This window comes from Eublepharis macularius, chromosome 10 (genome assembly GCF_028583425.1).
Source record: "Eublepharis macularius isolate TG4126 chromosome 10, MPM_Emac_v1.0, whole genome shotgun sequence".
Taxonomy (NCBI): Eukaryota; Metazoa; Chordata; class Lepidosauria; order Squamata; family Eublepharidae; genus Eublepharis; species Eublepharis macularius.
In genome coordinates, this window is record NC_072799.1 from 3659329 (window position 1) to 3681710 (window position 22382).

A 22382-nucleotide genomic window follows, 5' to 3' on the forward strand; every position below is an offset into this window, starting at 1 on the left:
TGGAGCAAGAGTCACTAGGGCTGTGGGGAGAGGAGGTATTTGTGAATTTCCTGCATTGTGCAGGGGGTTGGACTAGATGACCCCAGAGGTCCCTTCCAACCCTATGATTCTATGATTCTATGAAATGTGACCGAATTCATAAAGGAACAAGAGCAGAATGAAGCCAACACAATAAAACCCTACATGCATCCACTTCTCAATGTTTCTGAAGAACAGAGCTTTGAGCTCCTCCCCTGGAAACCCATTTGGTTTCTAAAGTGCTCCTGGACCCGAATCTTCCTCTTCTACAGCAGACCAACATGGCCACCCACCTGAAGCAATCAAGTAACGTAATATTTTGATAAGTCTGAGCAGAAAGGATTGTCTGGAAGAAGTGAACTGCTTAGAGGGGATCTAAAGAGACACAGAGAGCAGGAAATCCTGGCCAAGACTGACAGACACTCGCCAAGATAAAGAGAAAAAGAAAGGAGTCCAAAGTTTTGATGGGTCACAGCTATTCCTGACAATGCGGTACATGTATGGAAATGGCATGGCAGGGAGCTGGGAGGGATTGTTATAAAGGCGACGGGGCAGCATCCCAAAGTGCAGAGGGAAGGAGAGACGCAGGCAGAGGCCGGCCGGCCCCGGAGCTGCAGAGCGCTCCCACTCCTCTAGCAGCCGGGTCTGGCTTGGCCTGCCTCCCTCCCACCATGCTGGCTTTCTGGGCAGCACTCCTGGTCTTCCTCTCTCATGCAGCCTCAGTGGACGGGGCACCCCACCAGGTCACCCCCAGCCCTGCACAGAAGAAGCCTGGCACCACGGCCAGCCAGGGGACTGCTGTGCCCAGCCCAGCATCCACCACCTCCTTTGCCTCCAGGAGCAACCAGGCAAGAGTGACAACCGGCCCAAGGCTGACATCACCTGCTGGCATCCAGACCACCCTTCCTTTCCCAAGAGAGGGTCTGGAAGAGCCCCTTTCCCAGCGCGAGGCCAAGAAGAAACCCCTCTCCACACCTGAGAAGAAAGGTACCCACCTTTGGCATGAGGAGGGAGGAGATGCCGGGGCTTTCTGGGGGGGGGAGGGGCTTGGCCCATCAGACATCCCAGCACTGAGGCTGGGGATACCTTGGAGGAGAAAGGTTCGGGTAGACACGTTGGTCCGCAGCAGAAGAGCAACATTTGCATCCAGTAGCACCTTAAAGACCCGCTAGATTTCCAGGGTAGGAGCTTTCGAGAATCAAAGCTCCCTTTCTTCAGGTACATTTAGAAGTGGAAGTATATAGGGTTTAATCCTGCCAGCAAGTTTACTAGAAGTCCTGAATAAGAGAACCCGAAAGAATACCAGCATGCACCAGGCAGAGCACACATTCCAAAGAGGATTTTAATATTTTACATCTAGTCAGAGTAACTCCATGTCTTTTGGACTGCAAAATCAAAAAGAGTCCAGTAGCACCTTTAAGACTAACCAATTTTATTGTAGCATAAGCTTTCGAGAATCACAGCTCTCTTCGTCAGATGCATGGGACAGAAACTGACGAAGAGAACTGTGATTCTCGAAAGCTTATGCTACAATAAAATTGGTTAGTCTTAAAGGTGCCACTGGACTCTTTTCGATTTTGCTATTACAGACTAACACGGCGAACTCCTCTGCATTTTGGACTGCAAAACGTCCTCTTCAAAGTTTTCAAGAATCACACAGGATTCCCCTGTTCCAATAAATTAAGACACGGACACAGCCATACAAAATCACTAAACTTCAGTTCCCTCCACAGAGTTCTGCCTTTTATCAGTGATTTCTCGTGTTTTAATCCCGCCATTCCTTCCTCTAAGGATCTCAGGCGAGCAAAACTTGAGGAGCGGGAGAGGAGGGGAGGGGGACACATGGGGACGGCGGCCAGGGCATCTCGTTGAGGCTGCGCGTATAGTTCCGTCTCCTGGGGATGAGGGCGTCCCTAACCTGAAGAAAGTAACAGAAGCCGATGCGGCCATTCACACGTTACGTATTGTGCACTCTGTGTTGGAAGCCGGAACATGTACAGTGGTTTGGTACATGCATGTGTGTACACATGCATGCATAGGGGGAGGGTCCTGCAGAAACCGTAGTTGCTGCTTTGCTCCTTTTTGTAATTGGATTGCGTGTTCAGGGCAGCCCTATTTCTCGTGGTTCCGTGGTTATTCCGAGATGCACCTCCCCTCCTTCGCACCCCCAATATGGCCCATTCGGGTACTGTGTTAGACATTGTTTAATACTGGAGCGCGGATTGTTACCTGTGTCACGTGTTGTACACTTCTGGTGCACGTGTGTGTTGCCTTGCCTTTTCTGTGCTGTGTGCTTTCCACGCCTGTGCAGTGGTTTTTACGTTGTGCTGTGCACGTTGTAAATTGTGCTGTGCTTGTACAAGTTGCGTTGCGTCTGGCTGATCTCCATGGTGAGTATTTGGCCATGGTATGCGGGATATTGTGGGGTTTGGCGCTAATCACCGGCTGTATGCTTTTGTAATCCTGGGCTGTTGAGGGGAGGGTTTGTTGCGAGTAGGACCTGGTTGTAGAGTGATTGTACAACTAGCGTTCTATATCCACAAGTTGCATGCACTGCTATGGCTGGCTATGCCACCGTTTCGTTGTTTCTACACTCACAAACTTGGCACCACCACACACGACCTGCCCAGCTTTGCTACAACTCAGTGAACATTGCAGTCTGAAAAATTGCAGCTGTCCCCAGCAGTGCTGCATACAATGGACGGAAACATGCACAGGGGCTGGATTCAGTGGGTCTGTCTCTCTCTCCCTTGCTAGCCTCACTTTAGCTCCCCTTTCCCCCTTCCGTCTGCTTTGCCTGCCAGGGGGAGGGGGGGCTCCTTTCCTAGAAAGGCTTTCCCATGCAGGGGCCAGCTTCCTTCCTCCCAGGCTCCCACGCTGCGCCTGGTGCTCCGAGTCCAAACTTGGCTCGCTCTGCTCTTCCACTCCCACCGTTCAGCACAGCAGTTGCAGGAAAAGAGTTTGAGCCGATGGAGCCAGGCCAGGTCAGGCCCGCACACAGCAGCCTCTGTTTGGGGGGGGGGGGTCTCCATCCTGTTGGCTTCTCCCTAATGGGGGATGCGGGGGGGCTGTATCCAAAAGCTAAAGGAGAAAGGAAATTAAATTCTTCTTGTGCCAGAGAAGACGGTGCATACAACACCACTTCACACCTCCTCTATGGACACGTACTGAGAGTGACGAGGATGATCAGGGGTCTGGAGACTAAGCCCTACGAGGAGAGGCTGAGGGCCTTGGGAATGTTTAGTTTGGAGAAGAGGAGGTTGAGGGGGGACATGATTGCTCTCTTTAAATATTTGAAAGGCTGTCATTTGGAGGAGGGTAAAGAGCTGTTCCAGTTGGCAGCAGAGGGTAGGACGAGAAGCAATGGGCTAAAACTACATGCACAAAGGTACTGGCTGGATATTAGGAAAAACTTTTTCCCGGTCAGAGTAGTTCAAAGGTGGAATCAGCTGCCTCGGGAGGGGGTGAGCTCCCCTTCACTGGCAGTTTTCAAGAAGAGGCTGGATGAATCTTTGTCAGGGATGCTTTAGGCTGATCCTGCACTGGGCAGGGGGTTGGACTAGATGGTCTGTATGGCCCCTTCCAACTCTGTGATTCTGTGATTCTATGATTTCACGCCGGGCTTTTTTCATGAGCGCAGCAAAAACATCCCGTGCGCAAGATCACATATCACAATCGACACCAGATGGAGGCAATCCCCAGCATGTGTGCCAAGCTGCAGCATGACTTGGTATGAGGCCCTGGTTCCCCAGAGGCACTGGCACTGCCCATAGGGCTCCGTTTGCCCCCGGGCCAAGTCCAGTCCTCGTCCTTCCCTCTGCCCTTTTGTTTGCCAGCAGAACAACACCATTAGTGGGGGGCTTGGCACTCCCTGACCTGTGCACAGGCACTTTATAGTTTCACGGGTCTGTACTGGGGTTGCCAAGCTCCAGGTGGTGGCTGGAGATCTCCTAGAATTACAACTGAACTCCAGGCCACAGAGATCAGTTTTCCTAGAAAAAATGGTGCTTTGGTGGGTGAACTCTATGGTATTATACCATGCTGAGGTCTGAACCCAGCCCTTCCCAGGCTCCACCTCCCCAAACTCTAGGAATTTCCCAACCTGGAGCTGGCGACCCTATAGGCAGATAGGGTTGCCAGCCTCCAGGTAGTGGCTGGAGATCTGGAATTACAACTGGTCCCTCGGCCACAAAGATCAGTTCACCTGGAGAAAATGGCTACTTTGGGGGTTGAACTCTATGGAATTATGCCATGCTGAGGTCCTTTCCCTCCCCAAACCCCACTTTCTCCAGGTTTCTCCAGTTTTCACCCCCCAGATCTCCAGGAATTTCTCAACTTGGAGCTGGCACCGCCCAGAGCCCCTGGGGATGGGCGGTATATAAATTGAAAAAATAAATAAATAAAAATAAATGGACAGATGAGTTTTTAGGACTCAGTTCCCAGGTGCACAAGGGCCTCGTTTACATTGGCTGTGCTGCAGTTTGCTTGGAGCAGGGGTTTAAGCTTTTTCTCCTGAGCTGTAAGTTTCCCCAACAGGGCAAACCACAGCTCCCTGGAGCCATTTCTGTTTGAGAAAACAGAATGGAGAGGAGGAAGACTTGAGAGCTTCCTCTGTCAAAGGGCTGAACCCCCAATCTGAAAAAGGTCCCCACGCAACAGGAAATTCTGAGCACAGAAATTCTCAAAAGACGTCTGTCTATCTAAGGTTACCAGCTCCAGGCTGGAAGATTCCTGGAGGTTTGGGGGGGGTGGAACCTGGAGAGGGAGGGGTTTGGAGAGGGGAGGGACCTCAGCAGGGTAAAATGCCACAGAGTCCACCCTCTAAAAGCTGCCATTTTCTCCAGGGGAACTGATCTCTATGGCCTGGAGATCAGTTGTAATTCTGGGAGAACTGGAGAACTGGGCTGCTTTAGAGGATGGACTCTATGGCATTATACCCTGCTGAGGCCCCTCCCTTCCCCAAACCCCCGCTCTCCAGGCTCCACCCCCAAATATCCAGGAATTTCCCAACCCAGAGCTGGCACCCCTGCATACAGTCGTAGGTGGCTGTCTGTACCAAGTTGTGTCTCGAGGTGCAAGGTCCCTGGGGATATTTTCTGACTGTCCACTGCAGGCACAAAACACTTTTCCTATGAAAGGTGGGCACTGAGCAGGTAGAGACCTTCACATAACGTTGGTGGTTGCTATATGCAAAATATTGGAAACAAGAGAAGACACCAGAAACTGAAGAATGGATTCAAAAGCTGTTGTACGTGGCGGAGATGGATAAAATGACGAGAAAACTGAGAGAACAAAACTCAAAAGAATTTCAAGAAGACTGGCAGAAAAAGAAGGATTACTTAGAAAATGAATGGGATGTAAAAGGGAAATTAGTAATCTTTGATAACTACTGAAAGATAGATATGAAGTGACTTTACCTGTAATTAAAAAGATAAGATGTAAATTAGATGTAATGATCAGGGATAGAATGGTTCTAGCGCTGTTGGAAGTCAAAATAAAAGGGGGGAGGGAGGGGTGGGGGGCATACACTAGTCAGGGGATGAATAATTAATGTTTTTATATTGGATGTATATGCTAACCTACCAAAATAAATAAAACTTTTTAATAAAAAAAGAGAGAGAGACTTCACATAACGTTGGATCAATTTTATTCCAAGGGTTCACTGCAAAGAAGAGGAAAGGTGTGGATCCATAACTTTTTTCCTACTGCAGAGATGGGGTACCTTATTGCATCTCATCCCCTCATGCTGTTCCTGGGGGTTTCCCCTGACCCCTGGGGCAGCATTTCAGGGGTCACAGCAGTCTGCAGTGGAAGAGGGGAGACAAGGAAGATCCGTTCCTCTTGCTGCCCTTGCACGGCTCTGGCTCCAAGCGAATGTTTTTGGCACCACCTGGCTTATGAGTCAGCGGCTGGAATTCTGTCTTCACATTCTGAGCCTGCAAGAAACCATTAAACGAGTCAAGATTTGCAAAGAAACATGCATCTCCCTGCCGGACAAACTATCTTTACATTAAAGCAGAGTCTCAAAGTCGAAAGAAGCGTCTTTCTTAACTTTCCTTATGAAGCCTATCAGTAACAGTTTTCCAAGAAATATCCCAATTTCTCAATCAGAGAGTCTCTGTACGCAAGACACCTCGGCGTGTCTTCGTCAAGTGTAGGGAGATGCAATGTTAGCCGGGAAGCATAGTTTAAAAAGAGAAAGCCGGCAGAGATGGCTTCTCAGAGGGTTTGTTAATTTCATCTTCACCTCCACAAAGGTTCTGTCAATTTCACCTCTTCAGTCTAAAACTGTGCCAGGAAGGGTAGTTTAAAAAGACAGAGTAGTGGAGATTGCTCCTTAGAGAGTTTGTTCATTTTATTTCATTCTCTGTCAATTTCCAGTTTAAAACTGTGTGGGTTGGCAACCAGAGGGCAGTGAAGAATGGAAATGGGCTGGAGCTGCCTTTCCAAACTGAGCTTGGACCTGGAGAGGTTCTAATGGGCTGACGTTTCCCTTCTGGCATTTCACAGCCCCTTCACACAGCTCCAGTGTATAGCAAAGCCTTTACCCTGCCACCAGCTCTGTCTTTTTAAACTATCCTTCCCGGCTAACATTGCATCTCCCAACATGTATTCTTCCCCTGTCAGATGTCTCGGGTAGAGAGACTCAAAGCCAAGACATATACATTTTCACAGACAACAGACCTTGCACAATCATATACAAATCTATCTTATGGTAGCTTCCTAGACTCAGAGAGTTGTGCCTAATTACTAGATCACTTGCTTTGCATGAAAAGGGTCACAGGATCTGCCCCTGATAACTGAGGCAGTGTGGTGTAACAGTTAGTGTTTAGGACTAGGGAGATCTGAGTTCTAATCCCTGCTTGCCATGAAGTTTACACAATGACTTAAAGCCAGTGTTTCTCTCTTTGCCTAACCTACCCCACAGGGTTGTTGTAAAGAGGAAATGGAGGAGGGGAGTGACATGAACCCTGCTCTGAGCTCCGTAGATGCTGGGCAGGATAAAATGCAAATAAGAAGTCAGACTCCGGCTACAGGGTTTCCAATAGCAGATGACAGAAAAGACTCATCTCTGTTGGAGAGCAGCCACCAGGGTAGGGGATGCCGGTCTCGACGGAGCCACCTTCTGACTCAGCTCAATGCAGCTGTACATGCTCAGATTTTCCCACAAAATTCTGGCTTCGGGGCAGACTTGGGGGTCAAAACAGATGTGACAAAAATCACAGCTCTCCAGTGGTCTATAAACAGGAAATTGCACATCTATGCAGCCCACAGTTTGGATCAGGACCTCGGGGGAAAGGAGAACTTAACCCTTAAAACACTTTGCTTTTTGCTAACTGAAAAGGAGCCCCCTGTATTCTTATTAACGTTTTAAACAGGGAACGGGCAGGTTTTTAGAGGATACAGTCCTGGTTCCCTTTAAAATGCTAAGGGCGGCACAGAGAGCCCAGATGTCAGTAGCAAGACTGCATGGAGGGGGAGAGGGGAGCTGAAGGGTTAAATCCCCTCTTCCTTTCCCGCACAGTCCAGGGTTTGAATTTTGGCTGAGCAGACACAGTTTATCTCTTACAGACATATGGAGAGCTGAAATCTTTCTTCTTCTTCTTCTGGCCCTTCGGTCACCCACACCATACATATCAAATGCAATTGGACTACATGGCAAATTCAGCTCTGCGCTCCAACCCTACGGCCTACTGCCCCTGCTAGTTGCATCTTCCTGTACCTCCTGCTGCTTTGAACTCACTGGTTTTGTGCACGGCCCGTCCTCCAGTTATGGCGTCTAGAGCCTCACCCTGGGGCACGTACCTCTCCCTTCTCACTGCTGCCTGTCCACGTCAGTTTCTTCATACCCTCCATGCATCTGACAAAGAGAGCTGTGGCTCTCGAAAGCTGATGCTACAATAAAGTTGGTTAGTCTTAAAGGTGCTACTGGACTCTTTCCTATTTTGTCCCCTTCTGTTGTGCCCAACAACTTCGGTGCAAGACCTCCAAAGACCAAAAGGGATGATCAGGTGTGTCTGTTTTTGCCTCTCTCCAGCTGTGAAAAACTCTGTCCGCGTCAAAGTCATCAAGAAAAAAGTCTTGAAGAAGAAAGTAAAGCCTTCTGTCGAAGCATCGGTGGCAAAAGTGGAGCCACGTAAGTACCACCGCCAGCTCTTCCTCTACACCCCTCCACGGCTGCTCCCACCAGGGACTAGTGCAGCCATTGAGCCTGAGAATCAACTGTCCTTGTCACAGATCGCTCATATTCTCAGCAGGGAGTTAAGCAACTCATTCTCCTTCAGCCCCACACCTGCAAGATGGGAATGCTAAAACAGGCCTACCTTACAAGGCTGGGGTATCATCCTTGAAATGTATTGAATTATGAAAGAGGTTACATGAATGCGATCAGCTGGTATATTTTCAGGGGATCTGCTATGGGGAAAGGGTTTGGGCATGATGCTCGAGGGGGAAGAGGGGGGCATAGAAGGTACAAAATGCTCAGTGAATTGCTCCATAGGTCAGAGAAGCCCCTGAAGGTCTTCCCTTTTGAGGGACGGGGCTTCTCTGGGAGAGAGGGTGGAGCTGGCCTATGTCAGGCATTTAACCCAAGTCTGTAAACCCGGCACACACAACACAAGTGGTCATCTGAATGAAAGCCAGGTATTTGCCTGGAGTCAGAGGTGGTTATGTGAGCTGGCCCTCAGTCTCACAGGCTCAGTCTGTAACTATGAAGCCTAGCACCTAAATGCCCAATCATTTCACAACTTCAGATAGTGGGGGTGGTGAAGGAGAAGAAGTCAAAACCAATTTATGAGGTTTTCAAAGCAAGAAATGAGTACGAGTGGTTTGCCATTGCCTGTGCCTACACAGTGACCCTGGTCTTTCTGGGTGGATCTCCCATCCAAGTACTAACCTGAGCAGACCCTGCTTAGCTTCCAAACTCTGATGAGCTCAGTCTGGTCTCGGCTGTCCGGGCTGCTACTGAGATCAAGGCAGCCACGGGAAATTGCTCGGCAGGCTGCCTCCAAGCCTACGTTGTGGGCATTGCCAGCTGCCCCATACAGACAGGATTCAGCTTTCGGGATGCCAATAAGGAATTAATGCCGTGTTACACAGGTCTCAGGTCGCATCCGGGTTGGTGTCCAAAGCTTGGTCCAACGCTGAAGAACTTTTTAAAAACTTACCATTTCAGTCTAATGTGCATAGCGAGTTATGTGCTTGGAATGGAGTTCCCAGATACAGGTCAAGATGACAGTGCGCAATGTGCGGAGTCTTATGCCGTCCCCCTCCATCATTTCCCAAGCTGAGACAGCCGGAGGGTGCTATTTGCCCCAGTGAGAAAACTGATGCATAATGCTAATAGTACACATGGAAGCCCTAGTAGGAGCAAATAGTGCCCTGGGGACAATTCGTGTCTGGGGAAGGGTCCTCTTGTGTTCTCCCTCCTGTGTTCTATAGTCCTGAGTACTGACTAGAGATGGGCACGAACCGGGAAAATGGCAGTTCGTTGCGGTCCGTGGTTCGTCATGTTTCAGGAACCATGAACTACAAACCGGCATGAAATTGACCGGTTTGCGAACCAGTTCATTTGGTTCATGAATATGTCACTTCTGGGGTAGCAGAAGGTCTGCAGAAAGCCCACCCACCCTCCCATGTTGCCTAGGACTGATCTGCGCCAGGCTGTCTGCAGTGACGAGCTAAAAAAAAAAGAAGTCGCAGTTTGTTGCAGTTCGTCAGAAATGCCCTCTGATGACCCACTGATTCGCAAACCAAAAAACAGCCTGGTTCGTGACAAATTTTGGTTCATATTTTGGTTTGTGGCAACCTCTTGTCCTGTCCCAAATCAGACCTCTACTCAACTGAGAATTTATGGCCAATTCATACATTACAGAGTGCAAAAGTCGGGTCTGTGTAACTAGACATGAGTTACAAGTTCTCCTCGATTCACATGGTTCTCCCTAACACCTATGAATCAACTAGCAAAGTCACCAACACATGTACTAGACCCTGCAACAGACCCAGATGCCAACTCTGCCCTCATATCTACCCAGGAAATATGATTACAGGACCCAATGGCGTCAACTACACTATCTGTGGCTCTTACAGCTGCTCTTCCTCTAACACGATATATGCCCTCGTGTGCCAACAATGTCCATCTGCTCTGTACTTTGGACAAACCAGCCAACCTCTGCGCAAAAGAATAAATGGACACAGAACTGACATTAAAAATGGCAACATCCAGAAACCAGTGGGAGAACACTTCGATCCACCAGGACATTCCATCAAGGACTTAAAGGTCACCGTAATTCAACAGAAACCTTTCAAAAACAAAATCCAACGGGAAGCTGCTGAACTGGAATTCATATGTAAATTTGACTCAGTCAGACTTGGATTGAATAGAGACTATGAATGGTTATCTCATTATCAGAAGCAAACTGATCCCATAATCAGAAGCTACTGATTGCATCTACTCCCCCCTCCCCTCACCACCTATATATATCTGACCAGTTTCTTCATACCCTCCATGCATCTGATGAAGAGAGCTGTGGTTCTCAAAAGCTTATGCTACAGTAAAGTTGGTTAGTCTTAAAGGTGCGACTGGACTCTTTTCTATTTTGCTACTACAAACTAACATGGCTGACTTCTCTGGATCAATTCTCATGTGCATGGTATCTGATTTTGGATCAGGACTCTAATGCGCATGGAGGGGACCTTCAGCCTCCCCCACACACCCACTTTCCTGACCTGAAATGGTCCGGGGGGGGGCACTCTTTACCATTATGGTGTATCCAAAGGATTGGGTGGGCTTCCCTAGCAGAGCAAATTTCACTCTTCTTCCAGGAATGTTTCAGGTCAAGAAAAGCCATCAAGGGAGAAGGTCTGAGCCTCTTTGATGCACATGCCATAGTACCACTCTGAGCCAGGTACCGCGCACACGGGAGTTGCCGGTCACTGACAGCCACGCATGCTGGCTAGCCCATTTTGGTAGCTTTTCTGGGCCTCCGGTCTTGTTTTGTAAATGGTGCCCTGCGCCTTCCCAGAAATCATACACAGACAGAAAAGGTGCACACACTCCAAGCACATCTATAGAACACAGCCGCTGCTTTAAGGCCGGCTGGCAGTGTGATGCCCTGATATTTAGTCTGTTACATAAAAAGAGCCTCAGGGTGCCAAAATCCCAGAGTCCAGTTTGAGCTCCTTCTGGTTATTCTTGGAAAGCCAGCTCTGTTATTTTTCCTGAGCTTTTTAGGTTTACTGCAGCATCGAGGAGAGCTTCGTGTTTGGTTGCGCTGTAGCCAGATGAAATGTTGGCAGGAGGCCTTCTGTCCCTCCCCTACCACTGGCACCATGAGAAGTGCACACATCAGTCTTATTAATCGGAAGAGGGGGGGCCATTTCAGCCGAACCAAAAGCAAAGAGAAAGGCACCATTCACACAACCAAATAAGTGTGTCTGAGCTCCACTGTAAGGCAGGAGGACTAGAAGAAAATGAACCACCATCCTTTGCGGGGGGTGGTACTTAAGTGGAAGTTGAAGGTTTGCTCCAAGGCTAAAGAACCACTATAAACTTTACAATTGATTTGTTTCCTGAACAAGCGGACGACTGCATTTATTGACATCTGCTTGATGCAGATTGTACCATCAACGGCACTGAGGACTAGAGATGGGCATGAACTGAAATGCGAAACAAAGTTCGGCATGAACCAGGCCAGTTCGCAGTTCGCGAACCAGCGGTTCATCAGAGCCCATTTATGATGAACCGCCACAAACTTTAAGGTAGTTCATTTGGTTCATTTTTCAGTTCGTCACTGCAGATAGCTTGGCACCGATCAGTTTCCTAGGCAATGGGGGATGGGCTTTCTGCAGACCTTCTGCTGACATGGAAGTGGTGATTTGCTGGCCCGGAAGTAATGTTTTCACGAACCAAACAAAACGGTTCGTGAACCAGGCCAGGTTCATGGAAGTTTGTGGTTCGTGAAACGTGACGAACCACGAACCACATGGTTCGGTTTTTTCCTGGTTCGTGCCCATCTCTACTGAGGCCTTAGCAGCATGAATGAAGAATGCAGACATCTTTACACAACCCAGAATGAGGTTGGAGGAAGACCAAGAGAGCAAGCTACAAATGGAACCAGATATGGGGCAACCTTTCTTCTGAACTCAGAATGGAAGATTCATCTCTTCTCAAGAAAACACATTTGTGTCATATGTTTTTATTAGGACCAGCCAAAGTATTGTGCAAGCTTTAGGGTCATCAGGCAGATGTTACAAAAATTAAAAACTCAAAAGCATGCATAATATTTTGCATCATTTTGATCGGCCCCAACAGATTTGTTTTCTTGTTCTGGATTTTTTGTGGGGCGATATGGCTCTTTGCAACTCTTTTTCTTCTCCTTTTAGCTGCTGCTCAGGAGGAAAAAGGGCAGCATCACAGGTGCGCTCCCCAAACCAAGTTATAATGCAGACGGTGAGGTGCCATTCCAGTTCATGCACCAGAAGCCTGGTCTTGCATGCATGTCTACATCCAAATTCTGCCCCTGCCACCCAAATGAAATCCTTATTGTGCGGCAAGCACTATGACTGGCGCAGACTGCACTTATTCAACACACTAGCCAGATGAGGTTGCCAACGATCTAGCTAGCCAGGGCTCTTGTGCTCTTAAATGGGGCATAACAAAATGCGCATATGCTGCGAGCAAAGCTTTTCTTTGCACAGAAAATAAACGAATGGGAAGGCTTTGCCTGCACAATTTCCGTACATCACGTGGAAGAATTTAAAGGCAAAAGAGCTCTGCCAGGAAAAAAACCCCTGCCAACTGTACTGCTTAGAAGTTGCTCCTTCTGCAATGTTCTTGCATCGTTTCTCGTAATCCCTTTTCACAGAAGTTGAAGGAATGATACAGAATAAGCCGTCCCACCCCACCCCCTTCCTTGCAAGGAGTTTGTTCTGGCTGGACCACTCACTGTCTTCTGTGGTTTTGAGTCATGTAAAACATAGTTGTGGTTTCAGTGCTCCAGCGTGATTGGAGGCACCCTCCCCTCTTCAATGGAGAAAAAAAATGATTCCCTTAATTTTAGTTTTAAAATGCAGCATCCATAGCTCTGCCATTTATGAATGCCACTACTCCTGTTCAGCAGGCCACCAAATCAAACTCTTGTCATACATGTCGGTCTACATCTCTGCCATGAGTATTTTCTGTGTTGCATGCTGGGTAATGAATGATCCTCTGAGAGTACACGAAGTTGCACACATTATTACAAATAATTTTGCAGGTTTCAATACCTTTCCAACCGGCTGGAACTGCATTCCAGTTCAGCAAAACTGAACTAAGGACCAGAAATAGTTCATAATACACGCAGTAACAGCGGCTAGAATTCTATTAACGTATTACTGGAAACGTCAAATAATACCTTTGCAAGAAGAATTAGTAGTGAAGATCATGGGAAGTGCGGAAATGGACAAATCAACTTCATTGTTGAAAGGACAAATAGAAGAGGGCTTCGCTGGACCATGGACTCTATTTTATAATTGGGTTAAAAATACATATAAGGACTTGAATGTATTAAGGATGTGAAGGCTTTAATGTAACTTGTTTTCAACTATCACAGACGACTGAACTGTACTATGAAATGATATGTAGATGTGTAGAGTATTGCTACAAGTAGACTATGGCCATTTTCACACTACTCACCCTCATCCAGAACGCTGCAGAACGTCGCAAAAAAACTGTGGAAGATAGCATCTTCTCGCGTGAGTTTTGCGCAGTTCACCCCTTAGGTGAACCCAAATTCTAGACTTGGAAGAGACAGCACAGAGTTTTGCGGCTTTTAAAGGTGATTGTGGCAAATGTTTTCGGGAGCCAAATCTTGGGTCATCAGATGCGCGAAGTGGGCCAAGCATTGGAGATCTGGAGTCAGAAGTTCAGACGAATTTGCATGCAGTAACTTCAACAGCAGTTGCGGGGCGGGGGAATTTGGATACACTGCTAGCAGAGGAGAATTTATCCCTTCCCCCTGAGCTAGTTTTCTGGTTTAAGTGGCCATCGCACATTCTCCTGATCTGCTACTGACATTAACAAGGGGTAAAGACCAACGTCATCTCCTTTGTCCCTGGGGTGCCTCATAGCAACTTGCAGGTGGGAAGGCAGCTATCAGCAAATTGATGCAGGGTGTATACACACGCACACACAGAGCTGCTTATTACAGTTCCCAGATGCATTGGGAGAATAGGAAACGATGTATTGTCGAAGGCTTTCACAGCCGGAGAATGGTGGTTGTTGTGGGTTTTCCGGGCTGTATTGCCGTGGTCTTGGCATTGTAGTTCCTGACGTTTCGCCAGCAGCTGTGACTGGCATCTTCAGAGGTGTAGCACCAAAAGACAGAGATCTCTCAGTGTCCACAGTGGAGAGATCAGTGGACACTGAGAGATCTCTGTCTTCTGGTGCTACACCTCTGAAGATGCCAGCCACAGCTGCTGGCGAAACTTCAGGAACTACAATGCCAAGACCACGGCAATACAGCCCGGAAAACCCACAACAACCAGAATAGGAAACCCTTGAAAAATGTGGTGTTTGATCCTCTTTTGCCAAAAATAAATATGCTAGGTTCAAATATGGGGGAAGGAGGTATTATTACCAAGTGGAGCGAAGAGGTCTTCGGGACCAGATTGTGAGACAGCAAGAGAGCAGCGGGCTGGCTTTCTTTATAACCTGGTTGCCATGAAAGACACAGCGCAAAGACTAACTTCAGCATCTCAGCAGTGGCCCTGTGATTTTGGATTGATTCTGCAGTGCGCAGAAGTTGCCAACTTTTCCCCACCCATAGCGCTCCAGTGCCTTTCAAAGCTATAGATCATAAAGAAGTTTTGCAAGCAAAGAAGATGCCCTAAAGAAGAATGCCCTAAAGTTAAAGTTTACGGCATTCTTTAGGGCATTCTCTGATATGCAGATGAAGCCAGGGGAGAGGCTCCCCTGCTAAATTCCTGCGCAAGGGAGACAAAGCCACTATTCCCCATTCCTTCTCTATCGTCTTTGGCCACCTGAGAATGTCATGCCACCAGAAAATCGAATCTGCTTGTAAAGGGGGATGCTCCCCAGGTTGAATATTTTGCTGACTTGACTTGGTCTCTCTCCTCCCCCTGACCCCATCCACCATCTCAAACCAGAATGCCCTCCACTGGGACTCGAATCTCTAAAAGTGAGGGACTCACAGCTCCGAGCTTCCAGCATCAAGCGCCACGGCCTGGGGGCCCACCGGGGACGTCTCAACATACAGGTGAACCAAGCCCCATGCCCCTGCAGTACCCGCCTTTATCAGCAGGGGGAGCAGTTGAGAAGCAAGCAGATAGAGGGGAAGTAGAGTTGCCAGCCTCCAGGTAATGGCTGGAGATCTCCCGGAATTACAACCGAAAAAGAGATCAGTTCCCCTGGAGAAAATGGGAACTTCGGAGGGTGGACTCTATGGCTTTATACCCCGCTGAGGTCCATCACCTCACAAGCCCCCATGAGGTAGGCCAGACCCAAGTGATTTAAACTTGCGTCTCTCTAGTCCAAGTCCAATATACTGCACTGCCTCTCCTCCTTCCTTGCCTCGGTTGCTTACTTTTCCACCCACACACACCTTCGGGGGCTCATTTTTTTGGCTCCTTTACTTGCCTTATGTGCCTGCTAGCCTGATCGCAAATGCTGCCCTCCTACTGACGCAGTGACCATACCCCGAATCCCAAGGGTGAACTTCAGCAAGATGTTGCGGAAGGCTTTGTATGTTGCACCCTCTGCCTCTTAATCCCCCACCCCTCGCTGCTTCTGTTCTAGTCTGGCATCAGTGACGGCGACTTCTACGACGGCGGCTGGTGCGCAGGGCATGAGGACAAGACCCAGTGGCTAGAGATCGACGCCAGGCGGACGACGCTCTTCACAGGGGTCATCACGCAAGGACTGAACTCCATCTGGACGTAAGTGGCCTCGGAGGGGCCCCAGACTGAACTCCAGGGATACACAAAGGGAGGAGGAAGCGGCAAGTGTACATTTTAAAAAGATGCTTCCAACACTGCAAACGTGCCTTGAGCTCTCTTCTTAGGTATGTCTGACTATTGCACATGAATGGATTGATGCTGATAAATTGGGTGCTGCTCCTACCTCCGTGCCCTTTTGGGGAGCAGCACGTTGCCGCTTACTCACCCGACCCCTTCCTGTGACCCATTACCTCTCCCATAGAAGCACAGGGCTGGAAGGGACCTCTAGGGTCATCTAGTCCAATTCCCATATACCCCCCCCACACACACACACACTGGCTCCTGTTCCATGCCCAGAAGAAGTCAAAACTCCATCAGCATCCCTAGCAAAACTGGCCTGGGGAAAATTGCTTCCTGACCCCAAGGTGGCGATCAGCCTTACCCTGGGCATGTAAGAAGGGGCCGTGAGAAGTGAGCCCTGATGTAGCCCTTCCTGCCCTCCCTCTCATGATCTGCCTCAGTTCACAGAATCAGCATTGCTGTCAGATGGCCATCTAGCCTCTGCTTAAAAACCTCCCAAGAAGGAGAGCCCACCACCTCCCGAGGAAGCCTGTTCCACTGAGGGACTGCTCTCACTGCCAGGAAGTTCTTCCTAATGTTTAGCCGAAAACTCTTTTGATTTAATTTCAACCCCTTGGTTCTGGTCCCACCATCTTCTACAGCTGGGGACTGAAATGGATGTGCTCATGTGCAGCTGCCACACACACCAGGCAGCTTCAAAGTATTTTTTCACCCCAAAGAAGAAAGCACCATTCACAAGTTACAGTGAATGCACATACAACCCGTGTTCCCTTGATTTTCCTTTGTACATACATTGAGTAATTCTGATTTTACATTCAATGCACGTCCAGCTGAACAAACAAGTTATATCCCATATTTATCCAGGTACTGTTCCCCAGTTTCATTTATATAGTCAACGAAGGTTGGGTCTTCCTTATAGACAAATGTATGTACATGCATACAGTATGGTGTAGTGGTTAGAGTGTTAAACTAGGCCCTGGGATACCTCGGTTCAAATCCCTGCTCTGACACTCTCTCAACCTAACCTACCTCCCAATCTATCTTTCCATTGGCTCATTTCATTCTTCGTCTCTTCCCAGTTACGATTGGGTGACTTCCTATAAGATCCAGTTCAGCAACGACACTCATACCTGGCAGCCATGCATGAATGGAAGCGAGGAAGTGGTGAGTGAGTCAGGATCTCGATGGGTCGTGCATGACACCCACCCTTATCTACCTGGTATGATTTCTTCGGCTTCCGAGATCCAAGCAGGCAAATAATTTGTAGAGTCAGACTAAGGATGGAGGGAAGGGATCCATGACATGGGACGGCACGTCACCTCGTACTTAGACAAAATACAGAAGTGCGGAGGAGTCCAAGAGGAAAGTGAGGCTGAGTGGATGGTAGTGGTATAGGCAGGGCTTTTTTTCAGCGGGAACGCGGGGGAACGGAGTTCCGGCACCTCTCGAAAATGGTCACATGGCCGGTGGCCCCGCCCCCTGATCTCCAGGCAGAGGGGAGTTTAGATTGCCCTCCAACTCCCCTCTGTCTGGAGATCAGGGGGCTGGGCCACCGGCCATGTGACCATTTTCTGCAAGGGCAATTTACACTTTAAAAAACTCACCCCTTGTTCCAGTTGACCCAAAGTGATGTCATTGTGCAGTCCTGGGAGCATGCGTGCACTTTGCGCACATGCATGTGGTACCAGAGGCACTACCTTCCGCCAAGAGTTGCCCCCTGTGCTGGCAACCCACTGAGTTCCACCACCTCTTTTCCCAGAAAAAAAGCCCTGGGTATAGGGAGGTGAATTCCCCTGTCCATTGAGAGGTGTTGCTTTGTAATGTTTATAATGCAATGTTTATAATTTGTTTTAAAAGGTTTTATAGTGGTTTTATAGGGTTTATAGTGTTGATAATGTTTATAGGATTTATAGGGTTCTTCTAATGTTTTTTGTAAATTTCTTCTAAGGTTCTTATGAAGTTAATGTTAAAGTTCCAGAAGGTTTCTAAAGTGTCTTGCAAGTATAATTAAGGTTTTTGATGTTAGTAACAGTGCTTACTCTGTCACCATTTGTAGCCATCCAATCTTTCAATTTTTAACTGTAAATATGTTTTTTTATGTAGAAAGGTTTGTAAAAAATAAAAAATCTATTTTCCTAACGACAGGAAGCCAGATAATACCAGTTGGGCAGAAAGGTCAATAAACTTCACACCCCACTCAGCCTAAGACACCTTTGGCATTTACAAGCTTTCCATAAGAGCTTGGCGCTTTTTATGTTTGTGTTTCTAAAGGAAAGAGGGAACCTCTCGGTCCGCGTTCCAGATTCTGCCTCTGACATTTGCATTGCAATGCGCCTAATGTGAAGCGTTAACTTTGACCAAGAATTATTTCTGCGATCCTTGGCATCTGTCCTGCCCTTAATAAGAAAAAGACAAGGGTGCAACTGAGCTGGAATCTGGCACTAAGGTTGGAGCAAAGATCCAAGCCTAAGACGTGCCAAGCAAACCAAAGGGAAATCAACAGCTCTGCTGCCCCCTGCCAAGGACAGTGGGGTGCCTGACTGCCGCTCTATAGCATTTTCTCCAGGCCACAGATTAGCGCTACGAGGCCCTGTTGCCTAGCCTGGAAACAGGAGAAGGCTTGCTTATAGTGGACCTTTGATTCTCCCTGGGGCAGTCACTGCAAGCCCTTTATGCGTGCCACCCATCAATCCAGTTTAGGGTTTTCATGAAAGCCAGGCTGCATGGCTTATGACCCACCAAACTAGTCCTCACCTACATATTGAGGCCTGCTAAGTGCATGAAACCTGCCAGGGCCGGATCTAGGGTTGCTGGCACCCAGGGCAACCCTAGTTCGACCGCTCACACACAGAGCGTGTGCGCGCTCTCAGCGCTGCGTGTTGACATCATTTCGGTGACGTCATCACGCAGGGCAGAGCAGCGGAGGCAGCATGCAGGGCTGGGAAGCCGCCCGCGCCATTCATCTCCCCGCAGGCAAATGGCACAGGCGGCCTCACAACCCCTTGCGCTGCCTTTTGCCTGCCCTGCAGGACAGGGGGAAGCTGGCTTGCCGCGTGCGCCCTGTCCTGCAGGGCAGGCGAAAGGCAGCATGGGGAGCTGCGAGGCTGCCCACGCCATTTGCTTGCCCCGCGGGACGGGGCGCCTTGCCGCCCCCTATCCTGTGGGGCAGGCGAAAGGCAGCACAGGAGGCTGCGAGGCTGCCCACGCTGCCGCCCACGCGCTCCCGGCAGCTGGCAGCTGCTCCCGGCGCCCCGTCCCTGGCGGTGCCAGGGGCAGACTACCCCCCCTGCCCCCCCTCGATCCGGCCCTGAAACCTGCTCCCCTGAGTTTGGCTGGTGGGCAGTATTCAAAAGGAGTGGGTCACAGGTGGCCTATGCTCTTGCACCTGGGAAAGCCCAGACGGCAAAAGATGAGAGAGCAGGACATTTTGGGTTGTGCAGACAAGGGCTTTATTACCCACCTGCCCGACAAGCTTCACCTGCCATTATTTCCTTTCCTAACCAACACAGCAGGGTGTTTTCTTGCACGGCAGCTGCCTGCTTGGCCTTCCGCATTACAGAGCTGCAGGGCTGAGAGACGCAGCTCCCCGTGGTATGCTCCCTCCGCTGCCGTGATTAAAAGCGCCAAAGCCCTTCGGTACCGGGCTGCCCTTTTTTTGGAACAGATGAGCATCCCAACTATGATTAATGGGGTAGAAAAAATCTCAGGCAGCGACAGAGGAGAGCTCTTTAAGAGGACTCGGAAACGAGAGAGAGGCTGGGTCAAGCAGAGGACTTGCACGGAATGGGGAAGAGTAAAACGGGCGTGAGGAATGAGCAGGTCGTAGCCAAGGAGTATGTGGTCCAGGAAGACTGATGGGCAAGCTTTAAGAGTGAGCACTAGAAGTTGGAAGGTGAAGCCTACCACCAAGGAGTGGATGGAATACTTCCAAAATTCCAGGGGATCCACACCTGCTTTTCTGACCTTGATGATTTTGGCCTCCTGAGTTTAAGTGATGCGCAAACTTCATGTCATGGGGATAGATCCAGAGGAATTAGCCATGTTAGTCTGTAGTTGCAAAATAGTAGAGAGTCCAGTGGCACCTTTACTACTAACCAACTTTATTGTAGCATAAGCTTTCGAGAACCACAGCTCTCTTCGTCAGATGCATCTGTAGCATAAGCTTTTGAGAACCACAGCTCTCTTCATCAGATGCAACTTTATTGTAGCATAAGCTTTCGAGAACCACAGCTCTCTTCGTCAGATGCACCTGTAGCATAAGCTTTTGAAAACCACAGCTCTCTTCATCAGATGCAACTTTATTGTAGCATAAGCTTTCGAGAACCACAGCTCTCTTCGTCAGATGCATCATGCATCTGACGAAGAGAGCTGTGGTTCTCGAAAGCTTATGCCACAATAAAGTTGGTTAGTCTTAAAGGTGCTACTGGACTGTCTACTATGTCATGGGGAGACGTTTGTGTATTGCCAATCCACATCTCCCTGGCCATAGTGATATTGAGGGGGGGGGTGCTCTGCATGGTGTGACACCATCCCGTTAGCGTTTAGCAAGCATCACAGGCGTTTTTCAAGTATGTGTTATCAGGTATACAGGTGATATCTCCATGTCCTCCATAAAAGACAGTTTGCCGCTGAGCCCCTACTTGCTTGGGTTAGATCCTGTACCTCAAGTCTCCCCCAAAAAATATTTTTTTAAAAGCCCAAAGAATGCGGCACAGATTGTCTTCTCCTCCCAGTCCCTTGGGGAAAGAAAGGACTGAGAGCAGCCAGCTAGCCACAAGTATCGGCCTGATTCCGCTAAATTCCAAGCATGGTTACAGCTGGGCTAACCGCCCAGGAGAACTGGTTGATGTCCCATCGATGGGAATTAATGACAGGAGATGATCTGCCAATAGCTGGGCCTCTCCCTCCAGCGTTTGGAATAATACTTATCAGAGCTTGAAAAGGATGACTTTCCTCCAGTCGAGGGAAGGGGGCAGAGAGGCAGTAAAAAGTAGTTTTGTGGTTTGTAGGGAGAAGGACTCAGAGAGCTGGAGAAAGGCAGGGCTGAGAGTGCAGCTGGGGCCATTGGCCAAGATGCTCTCTGGAGATCTGCTGCGTGCTGCAGGAGTGCCTTTTGTCTCCTCTTGCATACTTAGAAATAAAATAAAATATTACAAGGATGCCCTCTGTCTACAGTGCTCTCTCATCCAAACTACACTAATCTAGGTGGTGAAATCCCTGGGTCTCCCCACCACTTGAGGAAGACCCTATAAGGGCGTCTTACTTTCTTCCACTCGTTCCAGATATTCCCTGGAAACAAGGACCCTGAGACGCCGGTCCTCAACCTCTTCCCTGTTCCGGTGGTGGCTCGTTACATCCGCATCAATCCTCAAACGTGGTTTGAGAATGGGACCATCTGCCTGAGGATGGAGGTCCTTGGTTGCACCTTACCAGGTAAGGACTTCCAGCCAAGCCTCCTGAGATATCCTCTGAGGATGCTATCGCCACACTGGTCCAGGAGAGGAAGGAGTTTGCTGTTGCCTAGCAACCACAAAGAGCGACTTCAGCAACCCTGACTTTGATGTGCGCGATCAGGAAGCACGGCTCTTGGTTTCTGGGCAGCCTAAACTGCTTTCTCCTCCAACTCGCAATATGGGCTGTTTTCACACACACCCCAGGAGGTCGCACAAACTCACGGGCATGAAGTGTCTTCCTAGCACGATCTCCCGGCACGATCCCCTTTAATGATGCGATGATGTAAGAAAAAGCGCCATTAAACGGGATCGTGCCAGGAAATCGTGCTAGGAAGACCCTTTTATGCTGTTTTGCATGATCTTCCGAGCGCATGGCCGTGTGAAAACGGCCTTGGTGTGACAGTAGCCAAAACTTGGCATCCGGTATTCAATTGCCTTCCTATCTTCTTTCCAGACCCCAACAACATCTATTACTGGGATGATGTACCAGCGACCAACGATAAATTGGATTTCAGGCACCACAATTACAAGGATATGAGAAAGGTGTGTTTCCTTTGCCTCTAGAAAACCGGTAGCCGCCTGACCAAAATGTACAGTGCTGTAACCCCGTCCCCCTTCCTGCAAAATAATTCCTTGTTCTCGGCCTGAAAATCCCATTTTTTGTTTATCATCCAGGAACAAAGGAAAGGTAGATAGCAACACTTAAGTACCCATCACAAGGTCAGAACTAAAAAGAATCAGGGCAACACAAAATTAAATTTGCTGGCCAAAACTCAAGTGAATATTCCCCTCGTTCAGTGAATGCTCTCCACAACATTTTTTTTTTAAAAAATACAACATTCTCAGTAATTGATGCCATTGTCCTCGACAGGTGTCTCTCTCTCTCCCCTAGCA

The 22382-nt window shown here is 48.8% G+C and overlaps 1 protein-coding gene across 1 annotated transcript in view; it reads left to right on the forward strand.

The window, feature by feature from the left end:
- The first annotated feature begins 607 nt into the window (after nucleotides 1–607).
- The window catches only part of CPXM1 (carboxypeptidase X, M14 family member 1), a 42547-nt gene continuing 20772 nt past the window's right edge, over nucleotides 608–22382 (forward strand). The window contains exons 1-7 of the mRNA XM_054989919.1: nucleotides 608–1005; nucleotides 8057–8155; nucleotides 15166–15275; nucleotides 15815–15954; nucleotides 17115–17199; nucleotides 21318–21468; nucleotides 21943–22031. Coding sequence (XP_054845894.1) covers nucleotides 690–1005; nucleotides 8057–8155; nucleotides 15166–15275; nucleotides 15815–15954; nucleotides 17115–17199; nucleotides 21318–21468; nucleotides 21943–22031 — 990 coding nt within the window. The 5' untranslated portion in view covers nucleotides 608–689. The remainder of the gene's footprint in view (nucleotides 1006–8056; nucleotides 8156–15165; nucleotides 15276–15814; nucleotides 15955–17114; nucleotides 17200–21317; nucleotides 21469–21942; nucleotides 22032–22382) is intronic.